The sequence below is a fragment of the Colletotrichum paranaense genome, assembly GCF_030867605.1.
Source record: "Colletotrichum paranaense strain IMI 384185 chromosome Unknown Scaffold_3.1, whole genome shotgun sequence".
NCBI classification, from domain to species: domain Eukaryota; kingdom Fungi; phylum Ascomycota; class Sordariomycetes; order Glomerellales; family Glomerellaceae; genus Colletotrichum; species Colletotrichum paranaense.
In genome coordinates, this window is record NW_026848961.1 from 126295 (window position 1) to 146579 (window position 20285).

Below are 20285 nucleotides of genomic sequence, written 5' to 3' on the forward strand. Positions count from 1 at the left end.
GGAATGGCAGCCTTGCCAAGGACCAAACTGAACGCAAGAGGGTAGCCAGGATTGATCAGGTAGTCAAGTTGTGAGGCGTGGTGTGCGATGGTGTAAGCAATAAGTGGCGTATTGTGGAACTGTGCGAAACTTCGACTAGTCGTAAGTAAGTAGTGTTTGAGAAAGTCGCTTGCTACTTGCCTCGAGGAGCCTGGATATCAACTACTGCTAACAAACTTTGCATGTGTAGTGATAGGTATCTCGAAAGAGTCACAAATTCTTGGCGGTCAGGCATGGCAGAACTTTGCTGGAGTTGGATTTTTGGTGGGCGAGATCGGGAAAGGTGGATCAGCAGAAGCGTGATTGGTCACTGGAAAGACCTTGTGTAGTTACATAATCTCAGCTAGAGCCTACCATTTTCCGGCTCAGGTAATCAGCACCCCTGGGCAGGTATTCCGGCTCTGAACCAAATAGGTCTGCCAACATTTGATTGGCTCCTGTTAAGTTGGTGGCAACATGACATTCTACCTCGGCTCAGCTAGGAACTCTACTGTGCTGCAAGTCAACTGCGGCAATCAAAAGTCTCAACAATTTCTCCACAACTCTTGGTGGGAAGCTACGAAGGCTTCTTCATCGAAAGGTTTAAAGTCACGAGCTGAACCACAACTCAATCGAGAAAAGTGCCGATAAGGCAATGCGCGTTTACCAGTGACGTCTGACTGAGCATCCTCCATCTCTTGTCCCTCCCTTGTGTTTCTGAGCCAATACTACCCCAGCAAGGGCCAGTACCTTCGGCATCACCGCCTACAACGTGCTCCAAATATCCGATCTCTCTCCATCATCTCACAAAGCACCGCCATGGCCAGCAACAAGCAGTTAAAGCAGCGTCGAAGGGGGGACTACGGGTACATCCTAGACTACCGGACACGATGGTGAGTTTACCTCCATCCCGCCATGGTTATCACAAGCTGTCATTGCGGCTTCCCTTTCTACCTACTCCTCGGTGCCTTTCATCCTCCCTGCTATACCTCAAAACGGAGGGACCGAGCCCATTCCTCGCAGAGCTTCAAGGGGGGGCTTGTCCGTGCTGCAAGCGGACGCCCTCCCTCCTATCCTTTCTTTCGCCAACCTCTCACGCCTATGGTGCAAAGGCGAGGGCGCTCTTCGCAGCGTATCAGCAGCCGTCCATCTTCTCATCATCATCATCCCCTCACACTTCGCTTTCATTCGTCTGCGCTTTTGCTGCTTGGGCAGAGATTGACAAGGTTTCTTAGGGCCGATAATGATATGTATCAGCACATGAACAATAGCGTCTACAACTTCCTGTATGCTTCTGTCGATCAAGCTAATGTCCGCGCGGCGTCCAGCTAAGAAACTGCAGATACGACTCCGTGGTCAACGCCTACCTGATCGAGCACTGCGGCCTATCTCCCTTGCGTTCTGATCAGTACGGCCTTGTCGTACACTCACACAGCGACTACTTTGCTTCGATTGCGTACCCCGCAGTCGCTCAATTAGCGCTGCGAGTGAACAAGTTGGGGAAGTCAAGCGTCACCTACGAAATTGCCTTGTTTGAAAAGGGAGTGGACGAGGTGAGAGCAGTCGGGGAGTTTACCCACGTCTTTGTCGAGAGATCTACCGGTCGTCCAACCGCATCCGGAATGGAGGACGAAATGCGGAGGGGTCTACAGCGACTTCTGATGGTGGATGGTAGGGGAAACAAGCTCTAAATTGAACTCTATCACCCACCCACTTGTACCATGGAGCTTATCTCCTAACAAATTCCTCTACCAGTTTACAGCTGCAAGCTCAGCTTTTGGATTGCGCCATCCTGCTCACCACTCGTGAAGATCTTCTCGAGGAACTCCAAGTCCGCCAGCGCCTCCTCAGCTGATTGCAGGGGGTCGGGTGTCCCAGCGGCCAAACCTTCAGCCCAGGCCTTGACCTCCTCCTTTACACCACTCGTCTGTTCAAAATGAGTTGTTGTTGCCTCGCCGTCAAAGGGCCTGACGGTGAGATCGTGACTCGACAAGGTCACACTGCCGTTCTCGCCCGCCACGTGGAAGTCGAAGGCACTCAGGGTTGAGCCAACACTGACGGCGAAGGAACCAGTGGCGCCCTGCTTGGTCTTGACGACGGCATTAATGGTGTCAATGGGCGGCAGGTGCTCCCGGGTCAAGTCCGAGAAGGCGGCAACCGAGGCCGGCGCCGCGTCCTTGCCGAGCAGAAGGCGAAGGGCGGCGGCGAAGTGAACGCCGCCGTCGAGGAGGAATCCACCCTGGTAGTCGGGCTTCTTGCGCCACGCAGTCTCAATGTATTTGCCGCCCAGTTTCACGAAGAAGAAGACCCTCACGTTGAAGCCGATAACTTTGCCCAGCTTCCGCACCTCGTCTCTTGCCGTAGTGTACCGGGGCTGGAAGCGGTAGTTCTCGGCCACGGCGAAGGTCACGCCCTTTTCAGCGGACACCTTTTCATAGTACTCAATCAGCTCCTGCGCACGAGCAATGTCTGCGGCGATAGGCTTCTCGGCTAAGACGTGCTTTCCTGCAGCGAGAGCTTGCTTAATGTAATCGGGCTGGTTCAGGATGGGCAGGGCTAAGATGAGAGCCTGGATATCATCACGGGCCAAGAGATCTTTGAAGGACTTGCCCTCGCCCGCGTCGTCAGAGTACAGGTCAGGTGAAGCTGACTTGGTGACGAGCTTAGCCGTGTCCTGGGCGGACTTGAGAGAGCGAGAGAAGATGGCCTTCAGGGTGAGGTTGTCGTTTGCTTCCACAGCAGGCTGTTTGGACAGTCAGTGACCACGAGACCCGCGGCTTCCGCGGACGGGCAATATCAGCTAGGTAGTCGCCTTACCAAATGCTCTTCCTTGGCAAAGATGCCTCCTCCAACAATGGCTACTCCGATGGGGGCCATGGTTTCTCAGATATATCGTTCAAGATTAGATGCGAGCCGTGCGGAAGGCCTGAGTCAAGCAACTGTAAGGCTAGGTGTATATAAATAGAAAAGTACAAGATAACTTTCCGAACTGAGGTGAAGGGAAGAGGTAAAGAGAGAGAGAGAGAGAGGGGGGGGGGGGATAAGGATCCAAATGATTTATTTGTTCCAATTGAGTTGGACGGTCTTCCAGACAATTCGTTATTTGTCCATGAAGGCGTGTTGTGCAGTAGCCAGGCACGCAAGCAATGCCATCATCAGCTTTCTCCTCCAATACCTGGGGAGCTTCGTGATGGTAGTGGGGTTTTGTTGGCGGGGTCGGAGAGCCCTGTGGCACAACCGTCTCTCAGCAAATTGATGGAGATGATGAGACACTATCTAAGGCTCTAGGAGAACACAGCCGGTTCTGTTAGCATATTAATCACAACACCCCGCTCGGGAGTGAGAGCCTTACTCTTTTGGGAAAGTATAGCAGTTGAGTAGTTGGGGACCTGAGTTCCTGCCAAACGCCCTGCACCGGAAGGTACAGACGGGAATGATCTTTTGATGAGGTCGGATGAATCCAAAGGAAGGCAGGCACCCAATACAGATGATGCTACAGTTTGGGTGTTTCCAAGTATCATGTGCGGTAGGTGTGATTTTTGCTAGGAAAGAGTCTACTGGCTAGGTACTCAAAGAACTGCTCGTGATCATAAATACATAAATCATCTCATACAACTTGGCTACGCATTTTTGCTCATATAACTCATCTCCTGATTTGCTTCCTTCCTGCCGCATTCCGGATCTGCATCCCCGGTTTTCGGCTCCGCTTAACTACCGTTCTTTTCATACCGTACCGGAGGCGGTGCTTTCTGATTCAGCCTCGTCGTCGCTGCTACTGTCGTCCAGTCGGTCGATGGCTCGTTGGCACTCCTTCTCCCACTTACTCAATCCAACAATGACCCATTCCAACGCCCCGACCAGATACAATGCAACACATTGTCCGATCCACAAGCCGGCGAGACCCCAGCCATGAAAGGCGAGGTAGATGCCGGCGGGGAGAGCTCCACCGTAGTAGCTGACGAGGTTCACCACAGCCCCGACCCACTGACGGCCCATGCCTCGAAGGGCACCACCACACGATCCGTTCAGGCCGTCTGCTATCTGGAAGAGTGCGACGTACGGCATCACTTCGCCAACGAGCTGCACCACCCGCTCGTCGTCATTAAAGATCTTGCCAAACACATCCTTCGTCGCCATAAGCATAGTAAGAACCACACTTCCGAGTATCACGGACAAGATTGCTGCCGAGTGTGCTGCTATCGCCGCGTCCCGAGGCCGCTGCGCTCCCAGCAGATTCCCTAGTCTTGCCGATGCTGCTACCCCAAGGCCGAAGGGAATGGTGTTGATAATTTGGTCCGCCGTCATGATGACAGACTGGGCCGCCAACGGAATAGTGCCAAGTCTCCCGGCAGCCAGGGCCACAATCTCGAAGGCCCACCACTCAGTGCCAACATGAACGACTCCAAGAAGTGCAAGCTTGGAAAAGGGCCCAATATTTCTGATGGCTCTCCGAAGCTCCAGACCACCCCAGCATTCCTTGCCGCGGACGAAGACTGCATAGGCAACTAGAAGGAGAAACGATACCCAGTACGAGATGCCTGTGGCCAAGGGAGCACCGTACAAGCCGAGGCCGAAAGTGTGGATGAACAAATAGTTGAGCCCGGCGTTCATCGGAGATGTAATTAACAGCACATACGTGCCTGGGCGGTAAATCGCTGTCGCATTTACGTCAGTGCCGTCGTCTGTTTCCCTCCGTCCTTGACTTTCTCGAGGTGACACTGAGGGGCCCTGACTTACCTTGGGCCTGCAAATACTTCTTCATGGCCTCGAACCACACGTATCCCAACCCGCCCGGGATCAGGCATCGCAAAAACGCCGAGCTTTGCACGCAGATGAACTCTTCTTGGCCCAGCGCCCGGAACACCGGTTCGGAAAACCACCAGAGCACTGCCACCACAGCATAAAATGCCGACAAGACAAGGATGCCTCTCTGCAAAAGGATGCCCAAATCGTGCTTGTTCGAAGATCCCGTGAAGCTACTCGACGCAAGAGTGTCGAGCGCTGTCGTACCACCGAGAGCAATGAGCCAAGCTGTCGCCATGGCGAACATGTAGCTGAAGGCTGCGGTGGCGAGTGCTTCCGGGCTCAGTCTGCCAACAATAAGAACGCTGATGGTTTGCAGGCTGTTCTGCAGCGTGTACGCCAGGATAACCGGGACAGCGGCTTTGGCCAGCAAGAGTATTTCGGCCAGCCATAGCCGGACTGCGTGGGGTTCTTCCGACTTGGCCGCCGGGGGCTTCGGTAGCAATGCCGTAGTCTCGGACCGGGAAGACATGGAGGGCGGGCCCAGTGTGTCGGCCGAGGACGTGTCCGACATTGTGGTTCTTACTCGGATTGCGACCGCTTTCTATCAAGCTCGATGTCACTCCGGAAGCGGTGGTTGTGGAAAGTCCACCCGACTGTCCAAACCGATTTCCGGATGTCGATAGGAGTGACTGCAAACGCGAGTCAAGGGACGAAGCAGATGAGACAATCCGAGGCTAGTTGTGCACCCATGCACCAACGTGTTTGCTGGCGAATTTCGAAAAACTTAAGGGAGGGAGCGAAGGTTCAGACGATCAGATGTCAAACAATAAAACGAAAAGGACAGCGGGAAACGGCTCAGCATTGTATACGGCATTTTTCAAAACTCCATCTTGCGACCCCTCCCCATCCCATGCTGGTATCGAAAGTTCAGACACAAGATAGCTGACAAGAGCTATTTGCCACGCGCAATTGGGCCAAGTTTGTAACTCCAACGACGGACAATTGACTTTGCTCACCTCTCGCGAGGCATGCCTGGTTCTCATCGCGCGGGGAGAACCCCTCAATCGATGGGCAAAGATTGGACAGCGATTAGTCTGCATTTCGGCCGACATGAATTTCTTTCCACGCTTGCGAGGGTCTACGTGGGCGACAAGGACGTTAGACAGCGGACCGTTGACTCTGAGTGGCTGCATCGATTATCGCACGGCAACTGGCCCATCCGAACTGACGCAATGGATGAGGTCGGATTTCTCGAAGGAGCAAGCGGCTTACATAGAGCGCAGTTGCTGCGACTCTGCCCTACTTATTGTCTGGGAACGCGGCGGCCACCTTGATGAGATACCAAGAGATTCGGTAGCCCAATCTGCCAGAATTGCGAATCGTGCATACACTGCATTCTTCAGCGCGCTAAGCCAAGAAGAGGAGCCGAAGCTCAACCAATGCAGATTCTCTTATCTCGCATCTTATCCGTGGACCGAGGACAGCAACGGCTTACCTAAGGAACAATGGCTTAAGGCACTGGCAGTTAGTTTGGCAGTCTGGAACCGGCACCGGCCCTGGCAACGACGGGCAAGGTTGGCAAAGGCTTCGGTGAACATGCAGCGGGAAACGGCCGACACCGGTATCGGGTCCAGCTTCGCCGGCCGAGTGGAGGTGGGGGGGGGGGGGCAGATGAAAAAAAAAAAGAATGCAAAAAAGGGCTGACGGGAAGAGGGGGGGCGTTGTCTTATCGGCAAGTCGCATTGCTTCCAATCTACGAGTATGCCGTACGGGATATCATCGCTTCACGCCAGCACTGACTGGTTCCCTAGGCACTTTGCTGTGCTGGAGGACTTGTCGAGGTCAGAGCGTGCAAGTACCCATTGGAGCCATCTCAATTCACGCCCATCTCAAGATCTTCGCCGCAGCGAAAGACCGGCGGCCGACCTCATGACCGACGAGACTGTGGGCATGAGAGGAGCAAGGGGGAAAACAAATCTTCAACTTGCATTGGTACAATACGAGAGTGGACATGGAACAAATGGAGCAGCCCCAGAAGACACTCTAGAAGAACCTTGGTCCAAAAGAGGGAAAAATCGAGACCATCTTCAGAGTATCAAAGCGCAATGGTCAACCGCCAGGCGAGTTCGACAAACTCGGGAAGAGGCACGAGAGCACCAGGGTCAATGGTCAAGGATTGATGGGCGCCACCATCTTGGACTAACATTGACATTCTCGCACAGAGTATCAACGACGATCAAGCTTTAGACACGGAAACTTCTTGAAAACAGCCGGAATAGTCTTAGCTACTGAAATAGAAGCTATCCAGCATAGCTGTAACGACGGTTGCGGCCAATGGACGGCACGCGCACGACTAACGGGACTCGATGCCATGTGCTTTTCATGAGTCGAACTGGCCAGGAACAACGGCTTAATCTCATGCAACACGAGGCGACTTGAGTTGACTTCAACTTTAGATTTGAGCCAACCTGATTTCATATCGTCACTCCTGCATTAATTGAGTCGAGCAAATGGCGAATGCGGCAACGGACTCAAGTTCAGCGATGGACAGACCGGATACTTCGTACGGGATACATTCGAATGCCTTACTTGGTGCAAGGTCGAGTCCTCTTTTCACAGAACGCATAACGGCGTCATACAGATCTCATGGTTACGGGTGAGAACCAACGCATTCTGCAGGGCCAAAGTTAAAGTCTAAATAGACGAACCCCGTCCCCTGCCCGGTCAGCGCCCGCGAAGCCCGTCAAGTCAGCCCGCCCGCCCACTGAGCGACATTGAGAAGGTGCCATTTTCTCATCGCATCTTGGACGGCAATCACACGAGGAAGATTCCCTGCCACCGCGGTGGCCGCAAGGTACAGATCAGAAGTTCAGCACGCCAAAGAAAAACGGAGTCTGATCTGACACAGGACGTGGCAGCCTTCTTCGAGTACCTTCATCCATTCTTTGATTGGGAAAGGAATTCGTTCGAAACGCGCCGTGGAACGTGGCTCTAAACTCTAAACCTTTCGTCGGGGAACCCTTTCGCCCGCCCCCCTTCTACTGCTGCCTACGTCCGGGACTGGGCTTCGAACAAAGTGAACACGGCCTGTTCCCCTTCGACCAAAGTTGGATATTGCAAGGTACCGGATGCAATGTCTGTACCTGTGTTCTCCAGTGTACGGATACATTGCGACAACTCTTCTTTCTCAGTCTCTTCCCCACCACCTTGGTGAGTAGACGTCGTATAGTCACCCCTACGCACCATATCCGTGAGGAACCACTTCCTTCACTTTGCTCTTCCTTGCTCGTGGGACATCGCATTGCATACACCACCTGACGCAGTGCAGCTACATGGCACGATTGCTTCCAGAGTTCCACACCACATGTTTTTCTCGCTCTCTTTCGCTCTTTTTGCCTTTGCATCCTTGATATTCACCCTTCACTGTTCCTACGATCTGCATAGTATATCCCATCATACACCCTCCTCCTCACCTCCTCTTGCTGTTTTCCCGTTGTTGAAGCTCCCATATGCGTCAAATCGAACTCGGGCTCTCCTGGCAGAGAATCATTTTGGCGGACGTTCGGGATCGACACCGCCAATGCTTCTAGGCTGTCTCCTGCGGATATCTCCTGAACTCTTTTTTGGCTTCAGAGTTTTGACGTCACCTCCGGACGACGGAAGAGGAAACAGAACTGCGGGTGCGGAAATTCCGCTAGAACGGTTACACTTCAGCATCCAACCGTCAGAAGGACCCAGCCCAGCCCAGCCGCTGCCCCGGCACAAGGTGCGGATGCTACGTATGGACGGGTTCGGGAGTGCTTCCTCTCCACTTGCCAACCACCGTCCCGAATCCGCCAGTCAGACGGAGGATGCGTGTCTCACTTCCGCATACGGGGCTTGCGATATCCGTGGTTGAACTGGAGTTTGCCATCCATTCTTCCTTTCTACCGTTTGTCGGTCAGCCAGAACCGGCCCTTTGCAGTACCGATACCACTTCAGACGCAGGTAGGCAACCTCGCTTCGACAGATAGCGTATCCGTACGACCGTATCGTTTCCCGGGGAAGCGGTCGAACGGGAAATAGGGCGTACAAACGGTTTAGGGTTCTTCAGTGCAGCTTCTGGCACGTCCACGTGGCTTCCGGCAAAGTGAACGGACAACCGCCCGGCATCGCACTTCTCTGCGACTTCTCTCTTTCAGCATGGTCGCCCGTTTCATGGGGGCCTCGAACGCTGCCCATCCCGGCCGTGGCGAGTTACATGTTGCCGTCAAAAACGTGGGCAGCGTTGTATCAACCACAAGAGTGTCAGGAAAGAAATAGTCTGCTGGGCGCCCGCTGCTGGGACGGTTTCGCAAACTGGAACACAATACACACTCTGCTATGGGGGAGAGGAGCAGCAAGAGGAGGGGACTTTGCATCGTCACCCACTCTTTAGAGTTCGAGGCCGCAGCATTACAGCAGGCCAGCCTCTCCCCCAGTACCCTCCCTCGTTCCCACCCTCTCGATGCTCGCGCGTCTTACTCCTGGTCTTTCGTCGAACTCTGCCAGCGGAAGGTGCAAGCGCTTTCCCCAGGAGTAATTTCGGAAGTCGGATCGTAGGGATTATTGATGGGCATTTGGAAATGACGACGTTATGGCCCGGGTACGAAGTTGCTGTTTCTTGCACAATTGTCGTGATGCCAAAAATCACCTCCCATGTACCCTGCCATATATCAAGGCCACCCCCGGGCAGTTGCCCTGTCCATAAGCCTTTTTACCCCCTGTCTATTCTGTTTTCCTCTCCCAATGCTACCTTTATGCAGTAGCTCCCAGCAGCAAGCTGGCCCCTGAGAAGAGACCGCTGCGCTACGGTGTTGCCGCCGGCAGCGTCGCCTTCTTCATCACCTCGTGGTAAGTTGAAGTCTTGCAAATCCCAGAAATGGATGGCCCGAGAATTGCAGGCTTGCTGTTGTTGTTGTTGTTGTTGTCGCAGACGTTACGCTCAAGGGACGTCATTCTCGACGCAGAACGCAGTAATCTGCTTTTGCCAGTGGCCCCGTCCTTCACACCTCCATGATGGATCCATGATGGAGGAAAATATTTTCCCTCGTTGTCGGGTTTTGTGACCTGCAATATGCGGCCGTGGACCGACGTGTCCAGCAATATCCATGACTTTGCGGGAACGGGGACTCTCCACTACAGAGGAGGAGTCTCTTCAGCAATCGTCGAGTGTTTCTTGGCCACACACCCACTCACCGCTCTTCGCGCCCGGAGCGCCGTCCTCCTCTTGCTGGATGCCGCTCCATCCCTCTCCTCCTCTCCTCCTCCCTCTCCTCCCTCTCCTCCTGCTCTCCCATGTCTTGGCCCTCGAGCCAATGCTGCAGCCGCATGCCGGTCGACGCGGCACCCATAGCCATTGCCCAGTTTTCCACTCCGAGCGTGAGGGTGCTAATCGTCAACATGTTTTTCACAAAGCGCGCATGCGGCGTCCGGTGGCATGCCGGCGCGATAGCCAGCATTATCCAGTGAAATATGCCCACCGTGTCGTTCCATGTCGACAGGGGTACACGCCATGTCGTCGTCCAGATCTGCAGAAATTCTGATTCCGTGCATGTCCCGCTCAGCGGCGTCCGGGTCATGACGGCCCGCGTGTAGAGTAACGCTGTCATTCGGATAACCTGGTACATGAAGTCCGGACTCTGCTGGTGGTGGTATGCGGATCGAGGACTCGTCGGAGAATCGCTAGCGTCTCGGGTATGTGACTTGGTTGACGACCATTCGGACGTCGTGGAGTCGGAATTCGGGCCCGAAGGTGATCGGCCCGGCCCAACGGAGCCAGGTCCGGCGGCCGTACCTGTGCTGGGCATACTCTCACTCTGTATGGATTCTCTATCGAACGCGGCGGAATAATTGCTTGTGGGTGGCGAATTCGTTCGAGTCGGGGGATCTGAGGACAGACTTTGGCGATGTCCAGGTATGGTTGAGTGAAGACTGCTGATATGTTCATACATGTACTTCCCCATCGCTCGGGCCTTCAGCGAGGCTGGGTTTGTCGTTGCTGATGTCGTCGATTCATCATAAATCGCGTCGACGACGCTTAGAAGGTACTTCACATTGTCGAGTATCGAGGCCGTCGCCGGGTGGATGCGCAGACTCGTGGCGCAATCGGAGAAAGACGGGAGTGATCCGCTGCACGGTAGATGTGTCACCATGGGCGATATATTCGCCATGCGGAGGGGGACGTCCTTTATAGGGTCGACGAAGGCGTACGGCTTCGCCAAGACCCGACGTGCTGAATTTGCCGCTCCTCCTGATGTCGCTGGACCCGTCGACCCTTTGCATCCGCTTCCTCCGCCTTTACGGTCGTCGTCCGAAGGCGACAGAGTCAGTAGCAGTGGGCTGTTTTCGTGGGCGAGGGATATGGAGACATCGTGACTGTGCATATGAGTCAGTTCATCGGGAAGGTAAAGACGAGCCAGGCGTGCATATCGTTTGTTGGAAGAGGATCCGTTCGCGAGTCAAACGAGTCAAGAGTCAAGGCCTAGAGCGAAAATAAGACCAGAGAGGGTCGGACGGACAAATGGAAACATGGTAAATAAGGCGGAAGATACTGCGTACGAGAAAAATGTCGGAAAAGCAAAATAAAGGACGCAATAACAATGCGGGAAGTAAAATATACAAAACGTCCAGACACGCGAATAAATGAGTAGCAATCATGAGTACACGACAAAGGCAGATATCAACCGTCAAAGGTATAATCAAAAGACTCAACAAGGTCAATCCAGAGAACATGTAGAAATCAGAACAACAGAAAAGGTTTACGCACACGATAGCATTTTTCGCCAAGAGGCCGTCCATGCCGAGCTGATTGAAGCCGCCGCGCACTCTGATCATATCTCGCAAGCCCATGAGGTGGTACCTTAGGTCCTGTTCCGATTCGCCCCAGTACCATTCAGCCACGGTGAGCTGAATGACGCCAGCGATGGCCGCATCTCCGGGCTTTTGAATTACCGGTGTGGTTAAACTGTTTGCGTCTGTTGCGATCAGCGCGGTGGTGTTTGGCACCATGCTCTTACTGCTGTCCGTGGTCAGGTTTTCGTTGAGCATAGCGATGGCTTGGCCTTTGTAAGTCCGCAGGACATCTGTCCGTACATCCCCAGTCTCGTGGAGGAAGCAGGCTGAGGTATAGAGAATGATCCGCATCACTAGGGGATCTTGAAGGCAGAAGGGGGAGTAATGACGTATAAAAGGATTGTTGGGGCTCGGGTCGCCGTTGATAGAGGCTTTGAAACGGGAGAGAACTGCGATGTCTGTACTCGCATATCAGTATCATGTCTTTGGCAGATCAGGGGCTGTGTCCACTTACACAGTCTAAGTAATTTCTTGTTCAAGGGGCTCTGGTCCACAGGTAAAAGTGCTATTTGCTCGTCTATACCGCTGGCTGGTCGCTCCGGGAATTGTGCCCTGGACTCTGCTGGATGTGACCAAGATCCAGGACTCTGTCCATGCTGCGGAGTGTCGTCGTCGTTATGGGCTGTTTCAAAGTTGTCGAAAATCAACTTTGGGACTGCTAGTCGATGTAACAAGACTTGCTGCGATGCTTGGAAGATATCGACATCTAGTATACTGCGATCGGGGTTGGCTAATGGAAGCCACGAGACTGACGGTGGAAGACATTCTGTATCGCTGTTGAGGAGCTCTGCCTCTGATCGTTGTACTCTAAGCGTAGATTGGTATGTTGCCGGTTCCGAGCCTGGGCTTGGATGTGACGTCGAAATACCTGGTACAGCCCAACCAGCGATAGAAGGACTCCCGAGCGGTCTTGTTGACTGAGACGCTTGTATCAGGGGAGAGCTTACTCCTGGTAGTGTTGAAAGAAGGGGGCCACGACCTCCCGCCCTTGCTGGTGTCAAAAAGGCAGAAGTTCCCGGTATGCGGCTGCTGTGGGATTAGATCATGTACAAGATTGTGATAGCAGCCGTAGATCTGGCAGGAGGGAACAGGGACGAGGGCGGAACTTCAGACTTACTTGCCCACGCGGTACTCGCATATTGGTTGAGGAAAACGACGGAGGCAGTTGCTACATGGCTGACCTTGGTCACACTGTATCAGAATTAGTCTTAGGGTCCTTGGATATGAGGGCCCGAGACGAAGCAAAGACGCTTCTTTGCATATCTCATGAGCGATCAGCCAACACTTGATACCGACATTCAGTGTACACAGCGAAAGGAAAGAAGGCTGAAGTAGTAGGTGTACGTGCCTTCTGCTTCCTCCGTCTGCACTCCCCGCAGGACGTTGTCGTCCTCTCGGCGCGTGCAGCGTTCCGTGACGCCCGCTGCTGCTGCGAACCTTCGGACATCGTCTGAAAACGGCACGAAGGCGGCGGAGGCGGCGGCTGCTTCTGCTGCTACTGCTCCCCCCTTTCGTCTTCCGCAGAGCATCCGTTTCTGAGATACCTGTTTTTTTGTTCCACCTTTCCTGCAGATCGGCGGCGGCGACGCGGTATCGAACATGACGTGACTTTGGACCCGAGAATCTGGTTGAAATGTTTCTGGTAAGGCTGACTTATAAACAAATCGGAGAAAAGAGCAATAGGATATTGTCAAAGCCAGATCAAGTGAGAAAGGAGGCTTTGTCTGAGCTGCAGCTCGTCGGGTTTTGACATATTTGGTCTAGCGTCATGAGGATAGCTTCCGTGGATCGAGCTGGGCTGAGGAAAAGCCACAAACCAGCCCTCTGTTTCTTTCTTGGGGTTTGGTAGATGTGCACTAGCTTCCTCGCTAGTGCGAGAGCCCAAACCCAGGAAGCGGTATCTTGATGGTTCAAGGTTGTGCTCGCTGGAGAGAGAGAGGGGGGGGGGGGGGCGTACATGGGCCAGTCGGTTCCATGGAATTTCTGTGGGAGACAGCTGATGTATCGATGTCGACACATCGGATCGAGCCTGGTGAGATCCGATCTGGACACATGAAGACTGTGAGTAATTGTTGTGCAAAAAGATATGCCCCGCTCAACACTTCCCATCGCTGCCGCGAATATCTCTTGACCGCGTTCAATAATTGCGATAGATGCTACCGGATAATCAAACCACAGGGCAGCAGTTATCCTATCAGCCATACGCTGACTTCAGAAACGGCGTAAATCATGAAGCACAAGCCCCATCGCTGGCGGCTTGTCGTGCTCGAGCCTTGTCAAGAAGAGGCTGGACACTTGTCCCTGTAATACCATACCACTTGGGAGATGGAGTCGATGCGGCATTGTGACGTCAAGTTCGAGGATGGAATTAGCCGGCGAAACAGAGCGATAGGCTCAGACAGTCTTTCCAACGGCCCGCTTTCGGCGAAGCCCGAGTTGGACTCTCATGTTCGAGAATGCGGACCCAAAGAGCAGCCGATGGTTCGCCAGTGTGCGAAAAACGGTTGAGTAAGTTCGACGTGCCGGACTTTTTGACAAACATACGCGGAAGCCTTCTCCATGCTGGGGAATGTGACGCCCACATTGTGACGAAACGATGCAGCCGCAATCAAGCAAGTGCGCTAGCACAAAACATGTGTGTCCTAATTCGGACAGCTGAAGTGAGCCCACGATGCGTAGCTTCTGCCCAATCTCATGGATTGAGAGACCTCAAACTTAATCGACGTCGCCAAAGGAACGAACTGCTCAGCTACAGCAGGAGCCAAGAAGGGCTAGGCCAGGCTTCCCACTAAGGCAGAGCTAGCGCCCTTGGGAACCTCCATTATTCAGCGAGGTGCCCTGTGGAATTCGTCAGCCCTGTCCGTGGCGCTCCGAAAAAGCAAGAAGTGAGGGATGATTTTCTGTAAAACGTGTTCATAGAGACATGGCTTCGTAAAACGTGCCTATAGAAGCCCGCTGCCGGCCCCCAAATGTCTCGGTTGAGGTAGCATTCCTGAAGGCTTCCCAATGCTTCGAAAAACTCCATCTCGTGTCGGTTCTTACTTTGGTCTGTAATGCGAACCGTGGGTTAGGGGGGCAGGGAGGAACGAGACGAACATCAATGAGACATTGGCATGCCCCTCGTGGCTGTTCACATTTGCTTTGACAACGTCGGGACGGCGCCACGGGCGGCGAGCCTGGAAAAAGCCTCGTTGGCTAGCTGAATGTGGTGCGTACGCCATTATACTTAGATGAGGTGGAATAAGGTAGGTAGTAGATTCGAAGCTGTGTCGACGGCTGTAGCTTCATTCTCGAGCCCAAATATTGAGCTTTTGGTCTGTCAGAGTCCGCAGCGAAATTTCCAACAGAATTGAAGTTCCAATATACCAAAAACGAATCGAGGTGACTAAATCAGGCGGAAATACAATGGGAGTAAGGACGTTTTGGCAAGCTCAGGGGAACGTGCCTTTTAAGCTTAAGGCCGGTTCGCGATCAGCAGGGCCCACTCCGCCGTGACGTAGTGACCCACTAGCCGACCGAGTTCTCGGGTTCTCGCCACCGCCCGGAAAGCGGGAAGGTCCCGGGCTTGGAAGTAGTCGCTCCTTCGCTGCACTGAGAAATTAGTAGGCACTTTGAGTGAGATGTCTAAGCGCGAGGAAATGTCATTATTTCATTAAAATGGCCGCGTGCTATTCCACCACTGCACATGGCCAGTAGAATCGCACGCGTTGGAATGGTATCTGACCTAAAACCCCCCAAAACCTGATTCGTTTTCCGAAAAGAACTCCCTTTTGCTGTGTGCTCTTGAAGAAACAGAGCCTCATAAACCAGCATGATATCCACTTCCCTGATGGTATTACTGCGCTCCGAGTGCTCTCATGTGGAGAAATGGGGTATCCAATCGATCTTTCCTTCCTTTACCTCCCGCGGTAATCCGGTTTTCTAGCCATATTCACTGGTGGAGGCTCGTCATCCACTGGATAGGGTAGGGGCGACGAGCCAACAGGACGACGGCCTCCGGCTGCCTGATGTTCCGGGAGTGGTGTCTTGGGAGGCAGCGGTGGTGGAATACGCTGTGGCTGTTGTGACTGCTGGACCGGACCGTTACTGTAAGGCTGGTTCTGCCATCGTGGATGTTCATCCGGGCTCATGATAGCAATCTTATCAGCGCCTGCTGCGTAGCGATACTGCGCTGGGGTGGGCGCAGTGACAACAAGTCTATCAATCTCATCGTCCTTCGCCGGGGGTAGGGGCCGTTGCTCGGGCCGTGGTGACGACGATGGTTGCAGCCGTTCGCCGGAACTTCTTGGTGAAGGACTCATTGGTGAGGGAATGTGCAAGTGCTCAGAGCCAGATTCGTAAGACTGACGGCTGGGCGGTGTGTTGTGTGGCGGCCACGATGTAGGAATCTCGGCTGGCAATTCTACCGCAAACGACATTGGCTCAGTCGTCTCCGAATTTGACTTGACCAGTTCAGGGACTTCTGGTAGGCGTGAGAACCTAATGTTCGCTTTGTGAATCTTGGCCATCTTCGCAGAAGCACCTTGAATCATTTTCTGCTCGACCTCTCGCCTCAGGTATTGCCGTGTGCTCGTGCTGATTTCGGCCAGGCGATGCCATTCGTTCATACCAAACTCGCCGACGCCAACCTCCACATTAAGACGGTAGTAGTTTTCGACGTTGACGTTCCGCTTCAATAAGTGCTCTTTCCTCATTTGCTCGTGGATAGCCTCACATCCCTCAATCTTGGAGATAAGCTTCCGGCGAGCTTCCGCAAACTCTCCCAGGAAACCTTCGTACCACATCTGGGAGTTTGCATCACTTCCTTTGGGCCGTCTGCCGGTACCAACGCTGAGAAACACGCCGACTTCGCGACCCGGCCATTCGTTGACTACGGCTTCGTCAAGAGCCTCGGGAGAAGGGTTGAAGGTGCCGCCACCGTCATCGTGAAAAACGGACTGCCCGATTTGAATGGGCTTGAAGGCTAGGCCGATCGCACATGTCGCTCGTCCAGCCTGCCAGATCTTGCAGTCGAACTCTGGCGGAGGCTCTCTTCTCGAATCGTAGGATCGCAGTACGGCGGCGGGGTTGCCCTTGCGGGAACCTTTGTACATTGCCAAGACGGCGCTGAAGGGAAATGTCAGTTCAAAGCGCGTTGCTACGTGCCTGGCAGAGTACCGGCAGCCAGTAGGTAAAGACGTACGTTTTAGTCCTGTTCTCCCTTGCGTCGTAAAGTCTCGCGTTTGGGTCACCGTACCGCGAGTTGAAGGCAGGGCGTGCCATCTGAGCCTGGGGGCTACGTGCGCTGAAGCTGACAGTGCTGGCGTTGCTTGCATGCCTCCGGGGATTTGAGGTGTTGTAGCCGCTGAGAGGGCTGAGAACATCGTTCTCGGTGCCGTCATTGCCCTCTTTTTGATACACTGTGTGCTCCCTCACAGCCTCCTTTATAGCCTCCTCAAGCTTGGAGGCCTTGAAGAGGGTCGAGCGGTAGGGAATGCCGGCGATAGTTTTGTCGGTTTCGAAGACCATGCGCGTCAACCTAACGTAAAGTTCTTTGCACTGCTCTAGATCAAGGCGCAGTCGACCGAGCATCAGGGCTATAAGACCGCCGGTACCGGTTCCTACGATGAGGTCGAAATGATCGCAAGGCCGAGGGATTTCGTTTCGCCGCGGGGCTCTCCCCTCGATCTCGACAAAGGTACGGTGCATGAGTTCTTGGAGAATGATAAACATGGAGTAACCACGGACTCCTCCGCCATCTGTCATAGGCATGTTAGCATGAGCGCTTCCGGGCCAGTTTCGCGGGTTTTGCGCGCGATTTGGGTGTCGCGAAAGTGGCCGGTCTGCTTCACTTTGCTTACCTAGAGACAGAATGCGTAGGGGAGGGCCCTTTGTGGTGTCCCTCCTCCTGACCCCATTGGAGTCCATGATCTGGGCAAGCTCTCGTGGGTAAGCTGGCTTGGTCGCGATCCACCGGGCTTCTTGATATTGGTGTGGGGTATCGGTTGTCGTTGAGAAATGTCTATTGGCGGTCGCAAAGTGTTTGGTTTTTCGCAGAGGGTTTGATGTTTTCTGCGAGATGCGAAAATTAGGAATTTCGGAGAAGATGGACTAGTACTGTAGGTGCAAGTGTGTAAGTAGGTAATTAGTTTAGGCAAAGCAAGGCAAGGCGGGTAAGGCAAAGTGCAGATGGTAATAATCCACCGCCCACCCACGAATACAAGTACAAGGTCTGATCACGAGTGGGAGGGTGACGCAAAGAAACGGCTTGCGCCCTGCACCATCCACTCGGATGGGGTCTTGGCCAACCCTGTCACTTGCCCACTTTGTGGAGGATGGACTCACCACTTGTGGTCACTCTACCGATGATTAGCAGAATGTAGTCGCATTCGCAGCTTGGGCCGGAAGATGGGCGAAAGTCTGAAGATGGTCGGCTGGTAGCGATTGGGATGGCGATGGCTACGGGGAGCAAAACACCCCAGTGGGAACCTGTATTCGACCTGAGAGTCCGCGACTGCGTGTGACGCCACAGTAGCTAATTTAGAAATCGCCCAGGGTATTTTAGCGACTTAAGGATGGGCACGAATGGAAGGCCGCCGTTGCTCCTAGGCCCATTGTCCTGGCTCCCTCCCCTTGTGGTGTCAGCGAGTGGGAGGCGGGAGTGAGATCCAACTAGGTTAGGATCTTCTCTTTGACGAGGCACCGAGGGGTGCCTGGACCGTAGAGCTCCGACGTGGGTGCGTTTTCGCAACACGGCGAAGGCGAGATAATGGGAAGGTGATATCTTTCTTGCTCTCAATATCTGTTCGAGTTTGTGAGGGCGCCGACGCGAAGTGAAAAAGGGAATCGGGAGCACCGGCAAGAGAATGTGGTGAGAGGCAAATAATAAAAGTGGGAGATGGAAAGAGAGACTGGGTGGTGGGATGGAAGGTCCAAGATACCCCTCTAAGGTAGTGTACCTGCCTCGGGACGACGGGATGGGATGGTCGGATGGAAGTTTGGTCCTTCTTCCCTCTACCATTTCTGCATCATTCTTTCTCATTTATCTGAGAGAGCGAACAGCCAAACTCATGTTCTGACCACAAACGCAAGCGTAACTGCTGTACCTCGAGGGTAAGGTTAGTAAGGTAAGCCCAAGTATACAAAAGATGACATCGCCTATTGTTCCTATTTCTCGCCTATCGCAACTTACGAGTATCCTATCCAAGTCTTCACGGATAGTCAGTCGGCCCAGGCCTCCCGGTACATTCCAAAGATGACATCCCAGGACGAACCAGACAAATCAAGACTCCTGCAAACGCGACAGATACCCCGAGGCAGGTCGCGAGGCAGATACACGGCTCGATAGGCTAGCAAGTTACAGCAGCACAGCAGTCTCGCCGCCAGTACCTTGCCTGTCTATACCGTAGCCGAAACAAAACCGCAGGGACGCAAAATGTTTCCCACTCCACGCAATCCCGTATACTTGCGAACCCCGCCCAATCTCGGCCTTTGAAACCGACCGTCCGCCCACGACTCTCCCGGGACGTGCAACTTTGGGGGCCTTCCATTAGGCTTTGAGGCCATGTTCCTTGCTGGAGGATCCCGGGAACCTGCACTAGAGCCAGAACCATTCTCGAACCTCTCTTTTCGCGACAACTCCAATCGAGGCCGTCAAACCTACACTGCGAGTACCCACGCAACAGCGCCGCAGCAGTTCATGGGTGCGGATAGTGCCTCTACCTCTGCCGCACTACCGTCTGCCCTGACAGACGCCCCGCTCTCTCGAGATGGTCCCTTCAAAAGAACCAAAAGACCTCAAAGTCACAGGTTCCGAGCGGAGACCGAGGCCGAGAAACACTCAACAATCTTCTACATATTACCATTACCCATGGTTCGAGGTGCGGAAGTGCCCCACCAGATCTTCGGCTACTTTGGACCCCGATGACATGCTCGTGCTGCCACGGCCTTGGCTTGTTTCTGACCACAGAAGAGCAGCAGCCCAGTCTTCCCCGCGTCTAAGCAACTGCTTATTCGCCATGTCCGGTGTATGTTCATTCGAAGCCCCTTTGTCGATGGAAATTGTCTTTTGGATTTTTACCATTTGACTTGGCTGCAAAACATGCGTTTCTCACTTGCAGCGAAGCAGCTGTCAGCCTGTCACCACGCACGAGAACTTGCCAGCAGTATCCTAGTGACTACTGCACACTCCGTACAGTAGGTATTCCCACACTCGCTACTACTGATGCGGACAGGGGACCCCTTCGGATGACCACACCCATACGTCAGCAGTGCCATCAGCTTTCAGCTTTGCATGTGCCGCCTGGCTGCGCTAGCTCCCATCTCGAGCGTTGGGAAAACCCACCGACCCAAGATGTTGATTGGTTATGGTGTGTTCTTCTTGCCGAACTAGAAGCTCGAAGCCTCATTCCCGCGTGGCTGTGCAAGGCTTGGGCGAGTTCCCAACTCTCTCACTCGTCAGTCTTGCTTTTGCAGCTTTCGAACTTCAGTGTTCAGAGCCTTTGTCGCCACTTGGAAGCGCTCGCGTGACAAAACACGATTCTCCTGGTTGCCGATTCCTGGAACGGTGTTTGATAGTGCTTCTTGGCAATATAATCCCAACCCGCTCATTTGCTGGGTTTATTTTAGAGGCACGAGAGAAAAGGCTTCACCAGCTCGATGGGAAAGTT

General features: G+C 53.7%; 7 protein-coding genes across 7 annotated transcripts; 2 read left to right on the forward strand and 5 right to left on the reverse strand.

Annotated features, from left to right (window-relative positions):
* Window positions 1-837: 837 nt before the first annotated feature.
* On the forward strand, window positions 838-1709 carry CPAR01_03575 (thioesterase superfamily protein; the record flags this gene model as incomplete). Its single annotated transcript, XM_060487862.1, has 3 exons — window positions 838-911; window positions 1254-1304; window positions 1361-1709. The coding sequence occupies 3 exons, from the start codon at window positions 838-840 to the stop codon at window positions 1707-1709; spliced, it is 474 nt and encodes a 157-aa protein (XP_060352068.1).
* A 65-nt stretch (window positions 1710-1774) lies between these two features.
* CPAR01_03576 (oxidoreductase) lies at window positions 1775-2895 on the reverse strand (the record flags this gene model as incomplete). Its single annotated transcript, XM_060487863.1, has 2 exons — window positions 1775-2761; window positions 2836-2895. The coding sequence occupies 2 exons, from the start codon at window positions 2893-2895 to the stop codon at window positions 1775-1777; spliced, it is 1047 nt and encodes a 348-aa protein (XP_060352069.1).
* Window positions 2896-3741: 846 nt separating this feature from the next.
* On the reverse strand, window positions 3742-5335 carry CPAR01_03577 (MATE efflux family protein; the record flags this gene model as incomplete). The annotated part of the gene is made up of 2 exons (XM_060487864.1): window positions 3742-4673; window positions 4756-5335. The coding sequence occupies 2 exons, from the start codon at window positions 5333-5335 to the stop codon at window positions 3742-3744; spliced, it is 1512 nt and encodes a 503-aa protein (XP_060352070.1).
* A 3508-nt stretch (window positions 5336-8843) lies between these two features.
* Window positions 8844-9164, reverse strand: CPAR01_03578 (uncharacterized protein; the record flags this gene model as incomplete). Its single annotated transcript, XM_060487865.1, has 1 exon — window positions 8844-9164. One exon carries the CDS (start codon window positions 9162-9164, stop codon window positions 8844-8846), a length of 321 nt encoding a protein of 106 aa, XP_060352071.1.
* Window positions 9165-9977: 813 nt separating this feature from the next.
* On the reverse strand, window positions 9978-13238 carry CPAR01_03579 (uncharacterized protein; the record flags this gene model as incomplete). Its single annotated transcript, XM_060487866.1, has 5 exons — window positions 9978-11160; window positions 11552-12035; window positions 12092-12628; window positions 12755-12828; window positions 12982-13238. 5 exons carry the CDS (start codon window positions 13236-13238, stop codon window positions 9978-9980), a joined length of 2535 nt encoding a protein of 844 aa, XP_060352072.1.
* Window positions 13239-15091: 1853 nt separating this feature from the next.
* On the reverse strand, window positions 15092-17544 carry CPAR01_03580 (patatin-like phospholipase; the record flags this gene model as incomplete). The annotated part of the gene is made up of 3 exons (XM_060487867.1): window positions 15092-15261; window positions 15629-16743; window positions 16820-17544. 3 exons carry the CDS (start codon window positions 17542-17544, stop codon window positions 15092-15094), a joined length of 2010 nt encoding a protein of 669 aa, XP_060352073.1.
* Window positions 17545-19180: 1636 nt separating this feature from the next.
* CPAR01_03581 (uncharacterized protein) lies at window positions 19181-19543 on the forward strand (the record flags this gene model as incomplete). Its single annotated transcript, XM_060487868.1, has 1 exon — window positions 19181-19543. The coding sequence occupies one exon, from the start codon at window positions 19181-19183 to the stop codon at window positions 19541-19543; it is 363 nt and encodes a 120-aa protein (XP_060352074.1).
* Between the last annotated feature and the right edge of the window lie 742 nt (window positions 19544-20285).